This window comes from Chaetomium tenue, assembly GCF_020726465.1.
Source record: "Chaetomium tenue strain MPI-SDFR-AT-0079 chromosome Unknown F5144scaffold_5, whole genome shotgun sequence".
NCBI classification, from domain to species: domain Eukaryota; kingdom Fungi; phylum Ascomycota; class Sordariomycetes; order Sordariales; family Chaetomiaceae; genus Chaetomium; species Chaetomium tenue.
Window position 1 is genome coordinate 3542821 of NW_027117333.1, and position 15741 is coordinate 3558561.

The window sequence follows — 15741 nt, forward strand, 5'->3', positions numbered from 1 at the left end:
GTCCTTCTAACCCTAAGCAGTCGGCCCCAGATCCGATCCACGATGCCGGGTCTGGTATGACGAAAATAACGTTCCCGGTTACCCACTGCCGTCGAAGGAATTGTGTCCGGCAGACTCGAGTTTTGTGAGGAAACCTGGTACTGAGGAGAGCCGGGACTAAGCCGGGTTCATGAGTTTTATTGTTGGTGTTAGAGAGAGGAGGCACAGGGGCCTGGCAAAAAGAAACACAACCCCCCCTGGACACGTCTATAAAACGAGTGATTCTCAACCCTCCCTTGGGTAAGGAAAGCTGCGGGAGAAAATAAAAAAAGAATGGCTGGCCGTCCAGTGCAGTATGGCCCGTCGCCAGGAAGGCGTGAAGGGAGAGACAGTCCCGGGACAGGTTTAGCCCGGCGCAATTTGTTAAAACCCACAAGCCAACGTACCTTCCTCTTCCCCTGCTGACCGGCGATGCCTACAGGGACCAGGGGGGGGGGGGCTGCAAAAGCTCTTTGAAAGAGGAACCTAGCGTTGTTGGGGGGATCCTGGGCGGTGGTCTCTGTGGGGTGTCTCAGATGCTTGTCACGCGGCGGGCCAGGATATTGATAAAATGCCCATCAACTTCCTCCATTCTCCATTCTCCCGACTCGGCCTCCGGATAACGTGCCTTCTTGTTTTCAGCCTTTCCCAGCAGCCGTTGCGGAATCGGGCAGGTGCTTATGAGCATCGAAGTCTGTGCAGCCCCGGGAACTCGGGCGAGGCGGAAGGAGCGAAAAAACCACTGCAATGCCAGGGACCGACAAGGAAAGAACCACCTGCCACTCATTCATCGCCCGGGCAGCCACGGTTTTTGTGGGATCTGAAAAGGGCAAGGAACGTGATCTTTCTCGCCTCTTCCCACGGGCTCCCTTCCCCTCAGTGAGACCACCACGGGACCTGCTCTATCTCCGCAAGGCGATACAATGGTGACCATCACCTGACAAGGGATGGTGAGGCACGTGGATTTAGGGTGACACCAGAGCCAAGCCTCATAGGTACATCCCGCCCCGTCCGTTCTCTTTCGGCCTCGACCGCGCCTGTGCGACTCACCTCAGCTTGTTCGAAATCTGCGCACCATTTGCTTCAAATTCCGAGTTCAACTAGCTGCTTTCAACCGCGCGCGCAAGAAAGTGGCCACGTCTCGCATTGTCAATGCCAAGCCTCCAGAAAGACCTGTTGTCCATTTCCCACCAAACACCAGGGAGGCTCGGCTGTAACAAGCATACCAGACCCCCACGTTCAAGCTCTTCTCGCACATGAGATTCGGCTGCAAGGTCGATTTCAGGGCTAGCCTGTGCTGCCCATTGCCCAGCCAGATAAGATGTGTGCAATGGATGTTGCTTGTCACTGGACAACGACAGCCCTGGCTGGCATTGCCGGCCAACGGATCGGAACGGGCCTTCTTAGCGGTGAACGGAGGATTCGAGACCGGTCAACGACCAGTTCCGATCTCGTCAGAATATTGGTTCGTGAGGAAGAGCTCTCTACACGACGATGGCAGGATTCCCTCGGTGACGAGTCTATCCTTCGGCAACTTACCCAGATTCGCTCAGATTACCAATGTTCCGTCGCCGAGGCGCAAATTCAGGGTCCGACCTGGGGCCCCGCACAATGGAATGTGAACAACCCCAAGAACCAGGGACTTTCCCCAGACGACAGTTCAGAAAAAGATACACCAATGACGACAGTTCTTCCACGGGTGTCCCCGAGTCCCCTCAGCCTCGCAATTAACATCGGGCGGGACCAATTCCACTCACCGCGTTCCGTGCGGGGAGCCTGAGCGGGATGGCGGCGGAACATATCCAATGCTTTTTAGGGGATCCAGATCAGTGGTCGTCTGATTTGTTCATCCCTTGTGCTTTGACTGGCCATTGGTCCAGGCGCTTGCCATGATCGCTTTGCTTTGACCGTAAAAAGCGGCACAGAGTTTGGCCGTCACAACAATTTCCTTGATCGTTGTACATCTGTGCGTACATACGTATTAAACGACGAAACCACTCAGCTGCGGTTTATATCGACGTTCCACCGAGGCCCCCCACCCCTGCATCATCTGATCGGAAAAGAACACCGATGGAAGCCTACAGGAACCACCCCGCGTTGCGTCCCGGGGGGTTACGTCCCGGGGGGTTAGGGCGGTGCGAGTAATTCCGTCCCCGGAGTGCCCCGACAGTGCGGGATGGATACCTGCGTGGTAGCCCCATACCGCCGCGCCCACAAGGCATGCTGTTCCATTCCGCACCATCCCTAGGGTACTGTACCTGAGTGGGACATGGCGGGCATCCACGACTCGCTTACTCTGGATATTATATCCGGGCAACGGCTGGCGACAAAAGCAACTCGACCCTCAAAAAAAAGTCCTGACAGAATAACTAGCAGTGGGAAGTAAGAGAAGAGGGAGCAGCCATGTTTCCGGGGGCTTCACCGCCCGTGACTAAACTGGTAGTGACTTCCCGGCCCGGCCAGCTGAGGTACGACCGCAATAATGCGTGTCTCACAAAAAGAGGTAGGTCGGCACTCACCGTGGTCAGCCAGTGGGAATTCCGGATCTAAAAAAGGACGGGGAGGGGCGGGTCTGGAATCGCGGGAAAGCAGCGAATCCCCGTCCCGGATCTGTATCCGATGTGCTTGCCTTAGTGCGTGCCAGCATCTGAGCTGAGAAGCCAAGCTGAGATGTGCTGTGCTGTGCTGTGTTATGCTGCATTGCATGGGCGGGTGTGGTATGTGATATGTGGTGTGTGGGTGGGAGGCTGGAATGGAATCCATGGTACATACCGACAGGGCTCGGAAGAGGGGAGTACATACACGTACATAGGTGTGATCTGGCATCTGAGATGTGAAACGTAAATGTGAGATGTGATAGGTGACACACCGACAAGTGGTGGTGGTGGTAGTAGCCGGAATGGGCAGGGCGGAAATGAGATGGTCACCCCTCTCCTCTCCCTCCCGCCGCCAGGGATGCGGAAGCGGTACCCTTTTTCTAATTGAGTTTAACCCTCTCCCCGCTGTTACACGGCGCAAAAGCTTGGATGGGGGTGGCTTTATAGCGAGCGAGTACATACCTAGCTCAGGAAGGGGGACTGGATCATTGGGTATGGGATTTTCATGATTCTCCCAAAAGCAACCAGATAGGCTTGATTACTGATTACAGATATATGCATTTGACTAGGGCAAGCCACCTTTCTTAGGTATTTCTCAAACTGCAGCCATTTCCGAATTAAATCTGGCGTATTATTACACGGATGCCATCTATGTATCACACCCGGGGACTGGCCGACTGGTCCCCGGATGCTCTCCCATTCCCCATCCCCCACTATCTGGAAAACCGTTGTGATTTATGTGACGGTATAACCGCCGTCCACACGGAGATCCGCCCCCGTGACATAGCTCGACGCGTCCGACAGCAAGAAGGTGACGGGGCCCATCAGGTCCTCTGGCGCGCCCATGCGGCCCTGCGGGATCAACGATGTCCACTGCCGCTTGAGGTCCGGCTTGTCGTCGAGGATCTTTTGAGTACTGTGAAAAAGAGGAGGAGGTTAGTTGGTCATTGTCCAGTTGGCCGATTTCTAGGTTGTCTCTTGTGCATGCATGTATGCATGTGCATGGAGGTTGTTGGGGTGAGTGTGTATGATAGGGGTGGTTTGTGGCTTACAGGGCTGTGAGCATGTAGCCCGGCGAGATGCAGTTCACGCGGATGCCGGCCCCGGCCCACTCAACGCTGAGCGAGGCGCAGAGGTGGCGGACGGCGGCCTTGGCGGCGTTGTAGGGACTGTGGTTATCGCGGGGTCGTGTCAGCTTAATCTTTTCATGTGTCTGTGGTGTGGGTGTGATGGATGGGGTAAAGTGAGATATGAGATGTGAGATGTGACATACGCCTGCGGTTGGGGGACGTTCACGATAGCGCCGCTCATGCTGCCGATGAAGACCATGCTGCCCTTGGCGTTGCGCCCCATCTGGTGGTTCATGCGTTAGTAAATGCGCCTTGTTTCTGATCCTCTCGCCCTCGGGTTCCTCGCGAAACCCCAATCAGGAGAGGGAAAACGTACCAGATGTCTCGCCACGGACGTAGCAAACAAGTAAGTGCCGTCGACATTGACGCCCCACAACTTGCGCATGCGCTCGATCGGGTAGGCGACAGCCTCAAAGTTCTCTGTGAAGCCGGCCGAAGTCACCAGGTTGTCGATCCTGCCGTGCTCGGCGACGATCTCGGCGATGCAGGCCTCGACGCTGGCGGGGTCTGAGACATCGGCGTAGTGGGCTGTCACCTTGGGAGGTCTGGACGCGGGTTAGTTTGGGGCTTTTTAAGGGCTGTTTGAGGAGCAAGGGAGAAACGGACTTCTTGTCGGGGTGGTCTGCCCGGAAGGTCTCGATGATGCTCTGCGCTTGGCGGGTGGCCTCCTCCTCTGCGGGATGTTAGTGATGAAATTAGAGAGCGCTTGTTGGAGGCTGGGACGTACTGTTGAGATCAACAATGGCAAGGTCCGAACCGCTAGTGACCATGCCCTCTAAGAAACTGTTAGCACTTTATTTCTCCAGGCTTTTAGATTTCAAAGTGGTCACTCACGCCCCATCACCAAGCCCAATCCTCTTGCACCTCCAGTAACAACACCCACTTTCCCCTGCAACGAGAAAGTCGCCAGTGTAGGGAAAACATGAGCGCCCGCTCGGTTTGTGCCAGCCACCGTCTCTTCAGTAGGGAGTTGTGCCTCGGGAGGGTACTCGACCGTGATGGATTCGTCGGTTCTAGCAAATTGGCCTGCTGCGGAGGCGAGCTCCTCTTCGGTCGGCTTCTTCTCCGCTTGACGGGCAGCCGGGACAGTGTGGAACCCGGCCGTTGCCGAGATGGCTCGTTGGACACGGAGCCGGCTCGGTAATGTGGATGTGCGCGCGGGGAGGTTTCCGAGAATCCGGGATGCAGGGGTGCGCCCCGCTGCGCTGCGCAGGACCCGACCAACCGGGAAAGACATGATTGATGGTGGTTGGCTGAGTTTGCGATTCTTTGACGCGATCACAAATTTGTTCAAGGTTGTGGGTTGAGGCGATGAACGGAAAAATTTGCGAGTTGCAACTTTCGTTATTGAAAGGCCCAATTTGAATCGGTTCTGGCTTTATCGTCTGATGAATGAGCAATGGCACGGGCAGTCCCTCGCCTTGAGGGAGGGGTAGTTATACGCTCACTCGAGCTTCCTTTACCTCACCATGATGCTGGTCGTTTCGAAATCTAGACCCAGTAACAGGTGGGGCTTGTAGGGATGGAGATAGGCTAGATCTGCATTTTCTTGGAGCCCAGACTTTGAATTTCTGATGCGGTGGGATGGTAAAACCCAGCGAAGGTTAAGTGGACCGAAGACACGACGATTTCGGCTTTCCCTTCTGGTCGATAAACCCTCCCAACACCCCCGCCATCGAGGTCACGAGGACCCTCGAACTTTACATCTTTTGTCAGCTGAGAGAGCAGACCCCGACCGCCACAGGGGCTTTGAAGCGGGATGGGAGAAGGTTGGGCACCAGGATCGGAAATGACATGTTCGACTGAGAAAGCTGAGAAACCCCATTGCTGCTAAATGCCAATGTGGATGAATCCCATCACCCCATCATCTGACCAACAAACAAAAAAAAAAAAAAAGTAAGAAAATCTCGGGACAGCCCAGTTGGGAAGAGCGGACGAAATCGCAGTCACCAAAGACGAGGCCACACGAGGCCATACGAGACAAATCGACGATGCAGGATGTAGAGCCTGGACTCTCGACCTGCATGCCGATGCAACCACACCACACTCCAAAGACCTGCATGTCAAACCTTCGCCTCCACTCGCTGACTGCGCCGTCTGCTCGGCCCCTCCCGGTAACCCGGACGGGAGCCCCGATATGCCGTGAGACAGGAGCTGGCCGATCGGTATGTCCGACACCGCGATTGTTCGCTGGCCGGTCTGGAGACAACACACGAGTCAGCTCGACCAGTGATGGACCTAATAGCTACCACGTTGATGCTTTGTTGGATTCATCATGCACCGCTATTGCGGATAATCGGGTGGTATTCATATGCAAGTGCTCGCTCGCCATGGTTTACATCCTGAAAACACCAAACTTAGTCTGCCCCGGGGCAACAACATTCCGGCCTCCCATCGCCGCGTTCAAACCCAGACCTAGATACTGCCGTGTATGCGCCGGGGGGATAACACCGTCATCCTAACCAACCATGTTAGCTTAACCATTTGCTGCGAAAACATAGGGAAAAGGGGGGAAGGAAAGGAAGCAGAAACCACTCACCCACAACCGCGCCGACGAAAACACGCAATCGCTCTCCCGATCAATGCGGTCCTTCAGCCCGGTATCAGCCTTCTGACCGACAGTCTCCATGACACTAGCCAGCTGTTCGCCGCCCATGACACCAATCTTCGCATTGGGCCACATCCACAGGAAGCGGGGCGAGTAGGCCCGGCCGCACATGCCATAGTTGCCCGCGCCGTAGCTGCCACCAACGACGACGGTGAACTTGGGCACGTCGGCGCAGGCGACGGCGGTGACTAGCTTGGCGCCGTTCTTGGCGATGCCCTCGCGCTCGGCGTCCTTGCCGACCATGAAGCCGCTGATGTTTTGGAGAAAGACGAGCGGGATGCCGCGCTGCGCGCACAGCTCGATGAAGTGCGCGCCCTTGAGGGACGAGCTGCTGAATAGGATGCCGTTGTTGGCCACGATGCCCACGCGGTGGCCGTAAATGTTCGCAAATCCCGTCACCAGCGTTGTGCCGTAGTCGCGCTTGAACTCGGCGAAGGCGGACCCGTCGACGATGCGTGCGATGACCTCGTGGATGGGAAGGGGCTTGCGCAGGTTGGTGGAGGCGATGCCGAGGAGTTCTGAGGGGTCGTAGAGGGGCTCCGTGAAGCTCGGTGTGGCCGAAGTGGACTTGGTCGGCCAATTGAGGTTGCTGATGGAGCGCCGCGCGAGCACAATGGCGTGCGCGTCGTCCACCGCCAGGTAGTCTGTCACGCCCGAGACCGACGAGTGCATTTTGCCACCCCCGAGGTCCTCCGGGCTGACGACCTCGCCCGTAGCCGCCTTGACAAGGGGCGGCCCGGCGAGGAAAATATGGCCCTGCTCTTGCACGATGATGCTCTCATCACTCATGGCCGGGACGTAGGCGCCGCCGGCCGTGCAGGGACCCATGACAACTGCGATCTGGGGTATCCCAGCGGCCGACATGCGCGCCTGGTTGAAGAAGATGCGCCCGAAGTGTTCGCGGTCGGGGAAGACGTCCGCCTGGTGAGGCAGGTTTGCGCCGCCGGAGTCGACAAGGTAGATGCAACTGTACAACGGGCCAGGTCAGCAACAGGGGAGACACCCTCCTTTCGGGACAGCAGCGTACGGGAGCTTGTTTTCCTGCGCAACGGCCTGCGCCCGAAGATGCTTCTTCACAGTAATCGGGTAGTAAGTCCCGCCCTTGACCGTGCTATCGTTGGCGACAATCATGCAAGTGACGCCCTCAACGACACCAACACCTGCGACGACACCGCCTGCTGGCACCTCGGCCTCGGGATACAGCTCGTGCCCGGCTAGAGGTGACAGCTCGAGAAATGTAGTCCCGGGATCAATGAGCGCCGTGACTCGATCCCTAGGCAGCATCTTCTTCCGCGCTAGGTGCTTCTCCCTCGCCTTTGCCGAGCCGCCCTGCTGTACCTTCTTGGTGAGCGCATCTAGCCGGGCCATGGCCTCGCCCATGAGCCTCTCGTTCTCCTTGTATTCATCCGAGCTCGTGTCGACGTTGCTCTTGATTACGGATATCGCACCGGCGTGGTGCGGCGTGTTGAAAGTTGCAACAGTTCGTCTCGTCGAAGGCCCGGAACCAGAGAGAAGTGGGTTGCGACTGCGGGGCCGCTGTGATCGTGCGCGGAGGCATTGGCGGCCCAATTGCCGAGATAGAAGCAGCATTTCCCTTGATGGTGCTGAGAGAGACATATTGAAGGGTCAATTGGCTTGAGGCAGCAAGCACGACAACACACAGGCAAACAGAACGATATCAAAAATGTGCAATCGCGAGTAAAAGTCCCAAGGAAACAGATGAACTCGCTGACGTCCGATCCCCAGAAACCCGGGGTAAATCGTGGGGACGGCCCGAGGCAAACCGGTGCAAGCCGAACCCCTGGCACCCGATGTCATGAGGGCCTGGCGGCTTAAGGGACGAGCCTTCCCCATTCAGTTGCCGGTCAACAGCCACAGAAAGAGCAAGAGAAACCAATTCCTCCTGATTCTTTTTTCCCCCATCAGCCGTCGCTCAATCAGTCAATCTCACATTCAGCATGTCCAGCGCAACATTATCACGGGCGCTGCCGCGCGCAACGAGGATAAACGCCACCATCACCCGCCGCCAATTCGGCCTCGGCTCAACAATAACCTCGTCAAGGAGAGCGGTAACACCAGCAATCGCCTGTCAGCAGCAACGACGAAATGCCTCGTCCAAGCACCCAAAGGACTTCGAGCCACCATCACCCGGCGACCTCGCCGAGCTGCGTGAGCGTGTACAAGAATTCACACGGCGCGAGCTGACTGAGGAAGTCGCCTCGGCCACCGACAAGAACAACAACTTTCCGGCCGATATGTGGGGCAAGCTAGGAGAGGCGGGCTTCCTCGGCATCACAGCCGACGAGGACGTGGGCGGGTTGGCGATGGGCTACCAGGCGCACTGCGTGGTCATGGAGGAATTGTCGCGCGCGAGCGGGTCTATCGCGCTCAGTTACGCTGCTCACTCGCAACTCTGCGTCAATCAGCTGCAGCTCAATGGCTCACCGGAGCAGAAACAAAAGTACTTGCCGGGCCTCATCTCGGGCGAGAAGGTCGGCGCGTTGGCCATGTCCGAGTCGGGCTCGGGCAGCGACGTGGTGAGCATGCGCACGCGCGCCAAGGAGGTTGACGGCGGCTACGTGCTCAACGGCTCCAAGATGTGGATTACCAACGGGCCTGACGCCGACGTCGTCGTTGTCTACGCAAAGACCGTCCCTGACGGCGGTTCCAAGGGCATCACGGCTTTCATCGTCGACACCGCTTCCCCAGGGTTTACGTGCCTGCGCAAGCTCGACAAGATGGGCATGCGCGGCAGCAATACGGGCGAGCTCGTCTTCGAGAACCTGTTCGTCCCCGCCGAGAACGTCCTTGGCGCCGTCAACGGCGGCGTGCGCGTGCTGATGGAGGGCCTCGACCTCGAGCGGCTCGTGCTCTCGGCGGGGCCGTTGGGTCTAATGCAGGCGGCGCTCGACGTGGCGCTGCCGTACGCCCACACGCGGAAGCAGTTCGGCACGCCGGTTGCGCAGTTCCAACTCGTCCAAGGAAAACTAGCCGACATGTACACCAAGCTTCAAGCATCACGCGCCTACACCTACGCCACGGCTCGCGCGGTTGACGAGCAGGGCCTGATTCGTACGCAGGACTGCGCCGGCGCCATCCTGTACGCCGCCGAGCGCGCGACCGAGTGCGCCCTCGATGCGATCCAGGTCCTGGGCGGGATGGGCTACGTCGAGGAGATGCCGGCGTCGAGGATCATGCGCGATGCGAAGCTGTACGAGATTGGCGCCGGCACGTCCGAGGTCCGGCGCATGGTCATTGGGCGCGCCTTTAACAAGGAGTACGGCCATTTGTCGGGCTAGATTATAGAAAGATATAATGATACGGGAGTTAAACCGGACGTCGACCGGGGACAATTTTGGATAGCCGCGAGACGAATCGGATGCGCTTGCTAAGGACATGCTTCCCCTTTTCTTTCTTCCTGCTGATACCGCACCACCAAAGGTAGGTGGTGCACGTGAACATACGTACATACATGGGCACATGAGGGTCAGCCTATATACAGCGATCAATATTGCACAACAGCGGTTAAAGCCGCCGTGGAGCCCATTCCCCATCCCGTTTCCCCCGTCTGCGTGGTGCATGAGGAGCAAGACCGGCTTGTTGCCCTGCTTTCCCCGCCGTTACATTCCATGCCCGCTCTGTCATCGGCAGCGTTATCTTTTGCGCAATCCCATCCCGAAGCCGCGGCCGTATCTGGTCTCCCCCTCCCCCCCCCTTTTTTCAACCTGCATTGCATGTCACCGCCACTGCCACCACCACCACTACCACCAAGATTTCCGCCTCGGTCCGACAAACGGACGGGACGCCGCTTGGAGTACCGTAGTATATGTGTTATGCTGTGTCGTATACTTGTGATCTCTTTGTCGCACAACCCTGACCCCCACGAGCCGCCCGCGGCCGCATATACACATTTATATAGCCAGTGCAACGTCGGTGTGGGAAATTTCCCTCCAAGCATCGTTACGCACCGCTACGCACCGCTGTGGAATCTCTCTCCCGCCGTTACCTCACCGGAGAAGAGGGACGGCGGGTGGGCGGTAGGGAGGGAAGCATGGAACACATAATTGCAATCTTCTTGCTTTGAGACTTTCTTTTTTACCCTTTTTGGCATTCCTGCCCGCTTGGCCAAGTGTCTGGCCGACCGCCCACCCACGAATGTGTGTGCTATGGTAAACTGGGTTTTCCGTTCTTCCCTTCCCGCTCCTTTGCCGTGCTCTAATCCCTTCCTCTGTGGCCCCCCCCCTCTCTTTTCCCATGCGGCATGCAAGAATGTCCTGTTCGATCCCGTCCCATCCCATGCATGTTTTTTTTCAGACTTTATTTTGCCTTGCTTCTTTACCTTTGCTGTACGACCGAGCACGGGTGGCGAGACGTAGGGACTCGGCAGATGAAGCCGGTTTTGTTCTTCTTTTGCGTGCGAAGTCGGATCTGGGATGGATGTACATATACCGGTAAGGGAGCGGAGCGGGATATGGATTGATTTCGGGCGGGAAGTGTTTAGGAGTCGGGGCGGGAAGCGTTCAAGCGAGCGGTGATCCGTCTACCCGTGACTATGGCGAGCGGGCCGCGGTCCGCTGCTGGAGGGGAATGGAAATGGGAAAGGGAAAATAGAGATTCGTTCGGCAGGTTAGGTGGGTGGCAGTGGGGAGTTGTGCGTGAGCCGTGGTCGTGTGAGTGGCCGAGGCAGTTCGAAGGAGAGAGAGAGAGAGGGTTTGATCGCCGAGCCCGGCACGCACGCATGCTGCGGTTTGCCGATTTGGGGAACCGGGGAGAGGCTGAGGACTTCCATTGCTTTGTCTGTCTGCACGAACCTCTTGCCGTTTCCAGGCGAGGATGCGGGAGGAGAGCTCGATCGCGATCGGGTTCCCCCCTCCACCTCTATTGCTCGGGAAGTCGATTGGGTCCGAGAGTGGACAGGGAGGGGGAGGTGAAAAACGAACGATCAAGGAGGGGTTTGAGTCAACGTGCAAACGAAACCAAACTTTGAATCTTTAGAGATCGAGAGAGAAGAAAAAAGCAACGGTTGTTTTCCACCTCCTTCGCGACCCCCTCTGACCGTCGGGTGCGGCAACCGGGTTAGACCCACGGGGGCGGCGACGCTTTGGGAAGGGAACTGCGAGATATGGGCCCATCTGCTTGTGGCGGGATTCTAGTGCGAGGTAGATAGCGCCTTATCTAAGTTCGTGACCCTCAAAACAAAGCCCTCCTTGGATATTTACCCCTGAGGGTGACCAAATGGGCCCTCATGTTCACACAAGCCAAAACCGGGGAGGCGGACAAAGTTCCGTCGTCAATCACTCGAAGATCCCCTAGCTCGGTTAACGCAACCTAGAACTGCTATATGTCTAGCCAATATGGCCCCTAGCCGACAACGAAACAGTAGCGGGAATAGTGCTGACGACGGGGTTGGGAAAAAAAGAAAGCTTTGGACAGCCAAGTCCGAAGTTGCGCAGTCAAGCTTTTGATTTCGCCATTGGCTCCTAAGGAGGTTGGCTGCGTACCGCACCGTATCACTGACCCTGCATGTCTCGATCAGTGCGATGTGGTCCCAGAAATGTTTCGGGTTGGCTGGCCAGGATTCCTTTCAGGGCGCCTCGAGACGAAGGATGGTGATGCCTGTCTGCCATCTGCCGCTCACCAAACGCCGACTTCTGTCCCCGCCGTCGTTCCCCCAAGACCCCGCCGAGGTCTGTACATATATAGTTTACGGTGGTGTGTGGGACAGCGACGCATGCAGCAAGGGGTTTCGAGAATGCAACATATACAAGAACAGGAAAAGTCTCTCCAAACGATTGGGCCACTTTGTCGGTGTGGGAGGGACTCCCTTCCATCGAACGCCCATAACATGCGATTTAATCCATATCCGGGTGTGACGAACCACACTGGCGATGCCGGTGACGGGGTAAAAGTCGGCCAAAGGGTGGCAAGCCTCTTGTGTCTTGAATCGGACGACGAACCGAATACCGGTGTGGGTGGCAGGCTCGCCAGGGGACGGGCTCACCGGTCAGCTAGGGTGTTAATGTGTCATGGCATTTCTGACTCGGCAGTTCCCCTGCTAGATTGGCATGGTCGATGTGATGGAGGTGCATGCATGATTGGTGCCTCACACTGTCCTGGGGTAATCGGACAGTCTGCTCTCCGGTGCCTCCTGGACCGGCTCTGGCTGACTCTGGCTGGCTACCACCACGGCAAGAAGAGCTACCTAGGTACATGTACATACACACCCAAACACCCTTGGTTCTGCTGCAGGGAGGGGAGGCTGCTGGAAACTCAGGCTCCCGCGATGTGCCCGATGCTGCAGGCCACACAGAACAGTTGCTCTGAAGCCCAGCGCCAGGTTACATTCCGAACTGCCCGGGTCCACAGGGCGGTTGGGGCCCCGGAAACTGGGGGTTTAGCGTCGATACGCCCGATGCCTGGGCCCTGTAAGAGTCCGTGATTCGCCGGGGATTTTGTCGACCTGCATGTGGTGGGCGCTCGAACATGGCTTCCCGGCCTTGCATCCTCACCGGTCGCTCGTCTGTTGCAGCTGTTGTCCAGCGCGCTTCATTTGGCCACATGGAAGGAACGCAGCTCGTGTCGCTGCTACGCTGATTGGCCATGCTCTTTGATAAAGTCGCATGGGACGGCTTGGAGGACGGCTCCGCATATAAAAGACAGCCAAGTCCCTGTCATGGTTGACGTGGAGTTGCGATCCCCCCCCAGTTGTCCTGCCACGGTTCACTGAATCACTGCGCTTGGTTGACTAGCAGTTCTCCTTCACAAAGTCGCCCACTTCACTCCCACATAATGACCCGCCCTCAGCCATTGCCCGGCGCGGACGAGGCGGAGCTCAGGCTCTGGCTGGAGGAGGTCGATAAGAGCATGAGCTTCCGGCCCGCGAGCGCCCTTGGCATGTCGTGCGGCACCGTGACGATCGATCCCCGGCATGCCATGGTGCTCGTGATTTGGAATAACCGACTCAAACTCCACCAGCTCCCGAAGGGCAGAAGAAACCTCAACGAGAGCATGCTGTCGGCGGCGCTCCGAGAGACATACGAGGAGACTGGCGTCCGTGTCACACCCCTCCAGCTCGACGTCGCAACCCGGGCGACCCCGCCGAAGAAGGCACACGCCGACACGTCCCAGAAGCCCCCCAACATCACCGAAGGCCACCCGAGCAACGAGTCGATCGGGGCATGCTTATACCCGGACCCACAGTCGGAAACCGAAGCCCTGAAGATCGTCTACTTCTTTGCTGCGACGGCCGAGTGCAGCGCCGCACGGGACTCTGGAACGCAGGAGGAGTGGGAGAAGCTGGACGCCAAATGGATCCCGCTCTCTGAAGTGCAGAGCACTCTTCGCTTCGAAGCAGAGGTACGGGCAGTGGCGAAAACGGTGGCGGATATGAAAAAGTCGGGATATAAGATCGGGGAATAATCTAGGTGGATGATCTGATGCTCGGTTCGATGTTCTTCTTTTATTCGCGCTTCCAATTGTTGAAGGTGCAACCCATCGTGGGTTTTTCGTTTCGCTGGTCTGCTTTCAGGTATGCTACCTAGGGAACCCCAGGGAGTTTGCAAAACCAAGGGGTGAATGGAGGTCACGGTGGTAATGTTATTGAGTTCCGGTTGGTCTAAGGGTTCTGGAAAAGTAGCGCGCTCTGTCTTTTTTTTTTGTTTTTGTTTTTTTGCACCTCTCTTAAATTTTCTCTCTTCTGTCATGTACTTTTGATGATGAATGATCAATCTTTCTCCAAAACTGTGCGACAGCCGAGCTGTGAAAGAAGTTCCATGCCTGCATGCTTGCATGCCCATTTTCACAGTGGGAACTGCAGAGGATCGGACGATGAACGCCCTGAGCTTGGCGCTCCAATGCGAGAGAGGAGCCAAGAGAGGGTTCTGATTGGGCCATCGGCCTCGGCAACTCAGGGTAGTGACATCAGAGAGCGGGTTGATCGAAGCTACCCCGCAATACTTTTCCAGCAGAGCTTGGGACCGAAGGCACTGGAAACCGAGCCTGGTTTTTGAATTATCTCATGCATGGTTGTGCAAGTAGTTATATAAGGTAGCTTTACACTCATTCTACCTTCGTAGATAGTTTCTTCTCGAATTTGGTGTTGAATCAATCTGTAATTCCAGAGGTATGCCCGCATTGAATCAATTGCGTCTCGTTGCTGGCAGGGCAATCTACCCCGCACCAGCCAGTGTTGCCCTACCGCAAGCCGGGTCCCGTACTTACACTCGCTCTCTGTCCAGCTCCAGCGCACACTACGCCGTCTTGTCTCCAAACCCAAACACCGGTCCCTCCCGGCCATACTGCATCAATTCTTTAGCTAGACCTACGCCAGCATCAACCGCCAAGATGTCGACTATGCCTGCGAGCCACGGCCACAACGAGGCCTGCTGCAACATTCCTCCCGTGGTGACGACTGGCTACGCACCCAAGGGCTCGTACAAGGAGTACGACGGTTTGAAGACGTGTACGAGAGATCCTTAGCCCAAGAGATAATCAAAACACCTTGGCCCACCCGACTAACATCTCAATCCTTGCCTTAGACGCAACCGGCCCTGCCGACGCCACCAAGGGAATTATTGTCATCTACGACATCTTTGGTTACTTCGACCAGACCGTCCAAGGCGCCGATATCCTCGCAACGAGCGATTCCCAGAAGTACCAGGTGTTTATCCCGGACTGGTTCAAAGGGGAGCCGTGCCCCATTGAGTGGTATGTCTCAGCCAACTGCACCCCTACGATTGAACCAAAACACTCACAAACCCAAACCATAGGTACCCGCCCAACACTCCCGAGAAACAAAAGGACTTGGGCGCCTTCTTCGGCAAGAACCCTCCCACAGGCGTAGCCCAAGCCCTACCCGGCTTCGTCGACACCCTCAAGGCCAAGCACCCCGAGATCAAGTCGTGGGGCATCCTCGGTGTAAGTCACCCACCCATCCCCTCCCCTGAGAAAAGTCAACACGCCCAAAACCCCCACCAATACTAACCCCCCAACCCCCCCATCCAGTTCTGCTGGGGCGGCAAAATCGTCTCCCTCGTCACATCCAGCGCCTCGAACCCCTTCTCCGCCGCAGCCGAGTGCCACCCGGCGATGGTAGACCCCAAGGAGGCCGAATCCATCAAGGTGCCCCTGATCCTGCTGGCGTCCGGGGAGGAGCCGGCCGACAAGGTTCAGCAGTTTGAGGCGAACCTGAAGGGCGCCGCCGCCAAGCACGTCGAGACGTTCCAGGACCAAGTCCACGGCTGGATGGCGGCTCGCGCCGACCTATCTAATGACCGCGTCAAAGAGGAATATGCCCGCGGGTACAAGACGGTGTTGGACTTCTTTGGGAAGAACTGGTCGTGAGTTTGATTATTTAAGATGGGAGTTGTTTTTATTTGGGCGAAGTGGA

The 15741-nt window shown here is 57.0% G+C and overlaps 7 protein-coding genes across 7 annotated transcripts; 4 read left to right on the top strand and 3 right to left on the bottom strand.

Moving 5' to 3' along the window:
* Window positions 1–2348: 2348 nt before the first annotated feature.
* Window positions 2349–3372, bottom strand: F5144DRAFT_311322 (uncharacterized protein). The gene has a single exon (XM_066783973.1). It carries the CDS (start codon window positions 3073–3075, stop codon window positions 2437–2439), a length of 639 nt encoding a protein of 212 aa, XP_066641899.1. The 5' UTR covers window positions 3076–3372; the 3' UTR covers window positions 2349–2436.
* On the bottom strand, window positions 3351–4982 carry F5144DRAFT_604670 (uncharacterized protein; the record flags this gene model as incomplete). The annotated part of the gene is made up of 7 exons (XM_066791362.1): window positions 3351–3531; window positions 3668–3784; window positions 3889–3968; window positions 4062–4290; window positions 4352–4418; window positions 4473–4520; window positions 4580–4982. 7 exons carry the CDS (start codon window positions 4980–4982, stop codon window positions 3351–3353), a joined length of 1125 nt encoding a protein of 374 aa, XP_066641900.1.
* A 669-nt stretch (window positions 4983–5651) lies between these two features.
* On the bottom strand, window positions 5652–8063 carry F5144DRAFT_579257 (carboxyl transferase domain-containing protein). The gene is made up of 3 exons (XM_066789311.1): window positions 7381–8063; window positions 6285–7320; window positions 5652–6203 (listed from the first exon to the last, which is right to left on the bottom strand). Exons 1-3 carry the CDS (start codon window positions 7968–7970, stop codon window positions 6081–6083), a joined length of 1749 nt encoding a protein of 582 aa, XP_066641901.1. The 5' UTR covers window positions 7971–8063; the 3' UTR covers window positions 5652–6080.
* Window positions 8064–8152: 89 nt separating this feature from the next.
* F5144DRAFT_579260 (acyl-CoA dehydrogenase/oxidase) lies at window positions 8153–9899 on the top strand. Its single transcript, XM_066789312.1, has one exon. It carries the CDS (start codon window positions 8312–8314, stop codon window positions 9650–9652), a length of 1341 nt encoding a protein of 446 aa, XP_066641902.1. The 5' UTR covers window positions 8153–8311; the 3' UTR covers window positions 9653–9899.
* A 1725-nt stretch (window positions 9900–11624) lies between these two features.
* Window positions 11625–12967, top strand: F5144DRAFT_311333 (uncharacterized protein). Its single transcript, XM_066783974.1, has one exon. The coding sequence runs from the start codon at window positions 11908–11910 to the stop codon at window positions 12790–12792; it is 885 nt and encodes a 294-aa protein (XP_066641903.1). The 5' UTR covers window positions 11625–11907; the 3' UTR covers window positions 12793–12967.
* Window positions 12968–13919, top strand: F5144DRAFT_311334 (uncharacterized protein). Its single transcript, XM_066783975.1, has one exon. The coding sequence runs from the start codon at window positions 13143–13145 to the stop codon at window positions 13770–13772; it is 630 nt and encodes a 209-aa protein (XP_066641904.1). The 5' UTR covers window positions 12968–13142; the 3' UTR covers window positions 13773–13919.
* Window positions 13920–14696: 777 nt separating this feature from the next.
* On the top strand, window positions 14697–15695 carry F5144DRAFT_594512 (Alpha/Beta hydrolase protein; the record flags this gene model as incomplete). The annotated part of the gene is made up of 4 exons (XM_066790588.1): window positions 14697–14814; window positions 14891–15059; window positions 15122–15269; window positions 15357–15695. 4 exons carry the CDS (start codon window positions 14697–14699, stop codon window positions 15693–15695), a joined length of 774 nt encoding a protein of 257 aa, XP_066641905.1.
* Window positions 15696–15741: the final 46 nt, after the last annotated feature.

Coding starts and splice junctions, on each gene's coding strand:
- F5144DRAFT_311333 (XM_066783974.1), top strand. CDS start 11,908: ATGTTTCGGGTTGGCTGGCCAGGATTCCTTTCAGGGCGCCTCGAGACG.
- F5144DRAFT_579260 (XM_066789312.1), top strand. CDS start 8,312: ATGTCCAGCGCAACATTATCACGGGCGCTGCCGCGCGCAACGAGGATA.
- F5144DRAFT_579257 (XM_066789311.1), bottom strand. CDS start 7,970: ATGTCTCTCTCAGCACCATCAAGGGAAATGCTGCTTCTATCTCGGCAA. Junction 7,321..7,380: donor GCGCAGGAAAACAAGCTCCC/GTACGCTGCTGT, acceptor CCCGTTGTACAG/TTGCATCTACCTTGTCGACT. Junction 6,204..6,284: donor TTTCGTCGGCGCGGTTGTGG/GTGAGTGGTTTC, acceptor ATGGTTGGTTAG/GATGACGGTGTTATCCCCCC.
- F5144DRAFT_311334 (XM_066783975.1), top strand. CDS start 13,143: ATGACCCGCCCTCAGCCATTGCCCGGCGCGGACGAGGCGGAGCTCAGG.
- F5144DRAFT_311322 (XM_066783973.1), bottom strand. CDS start 3,075: ATGTACTCGCTCGCTATAAAGCCACCCCCATCCAAGCTTTTGCGCCGT.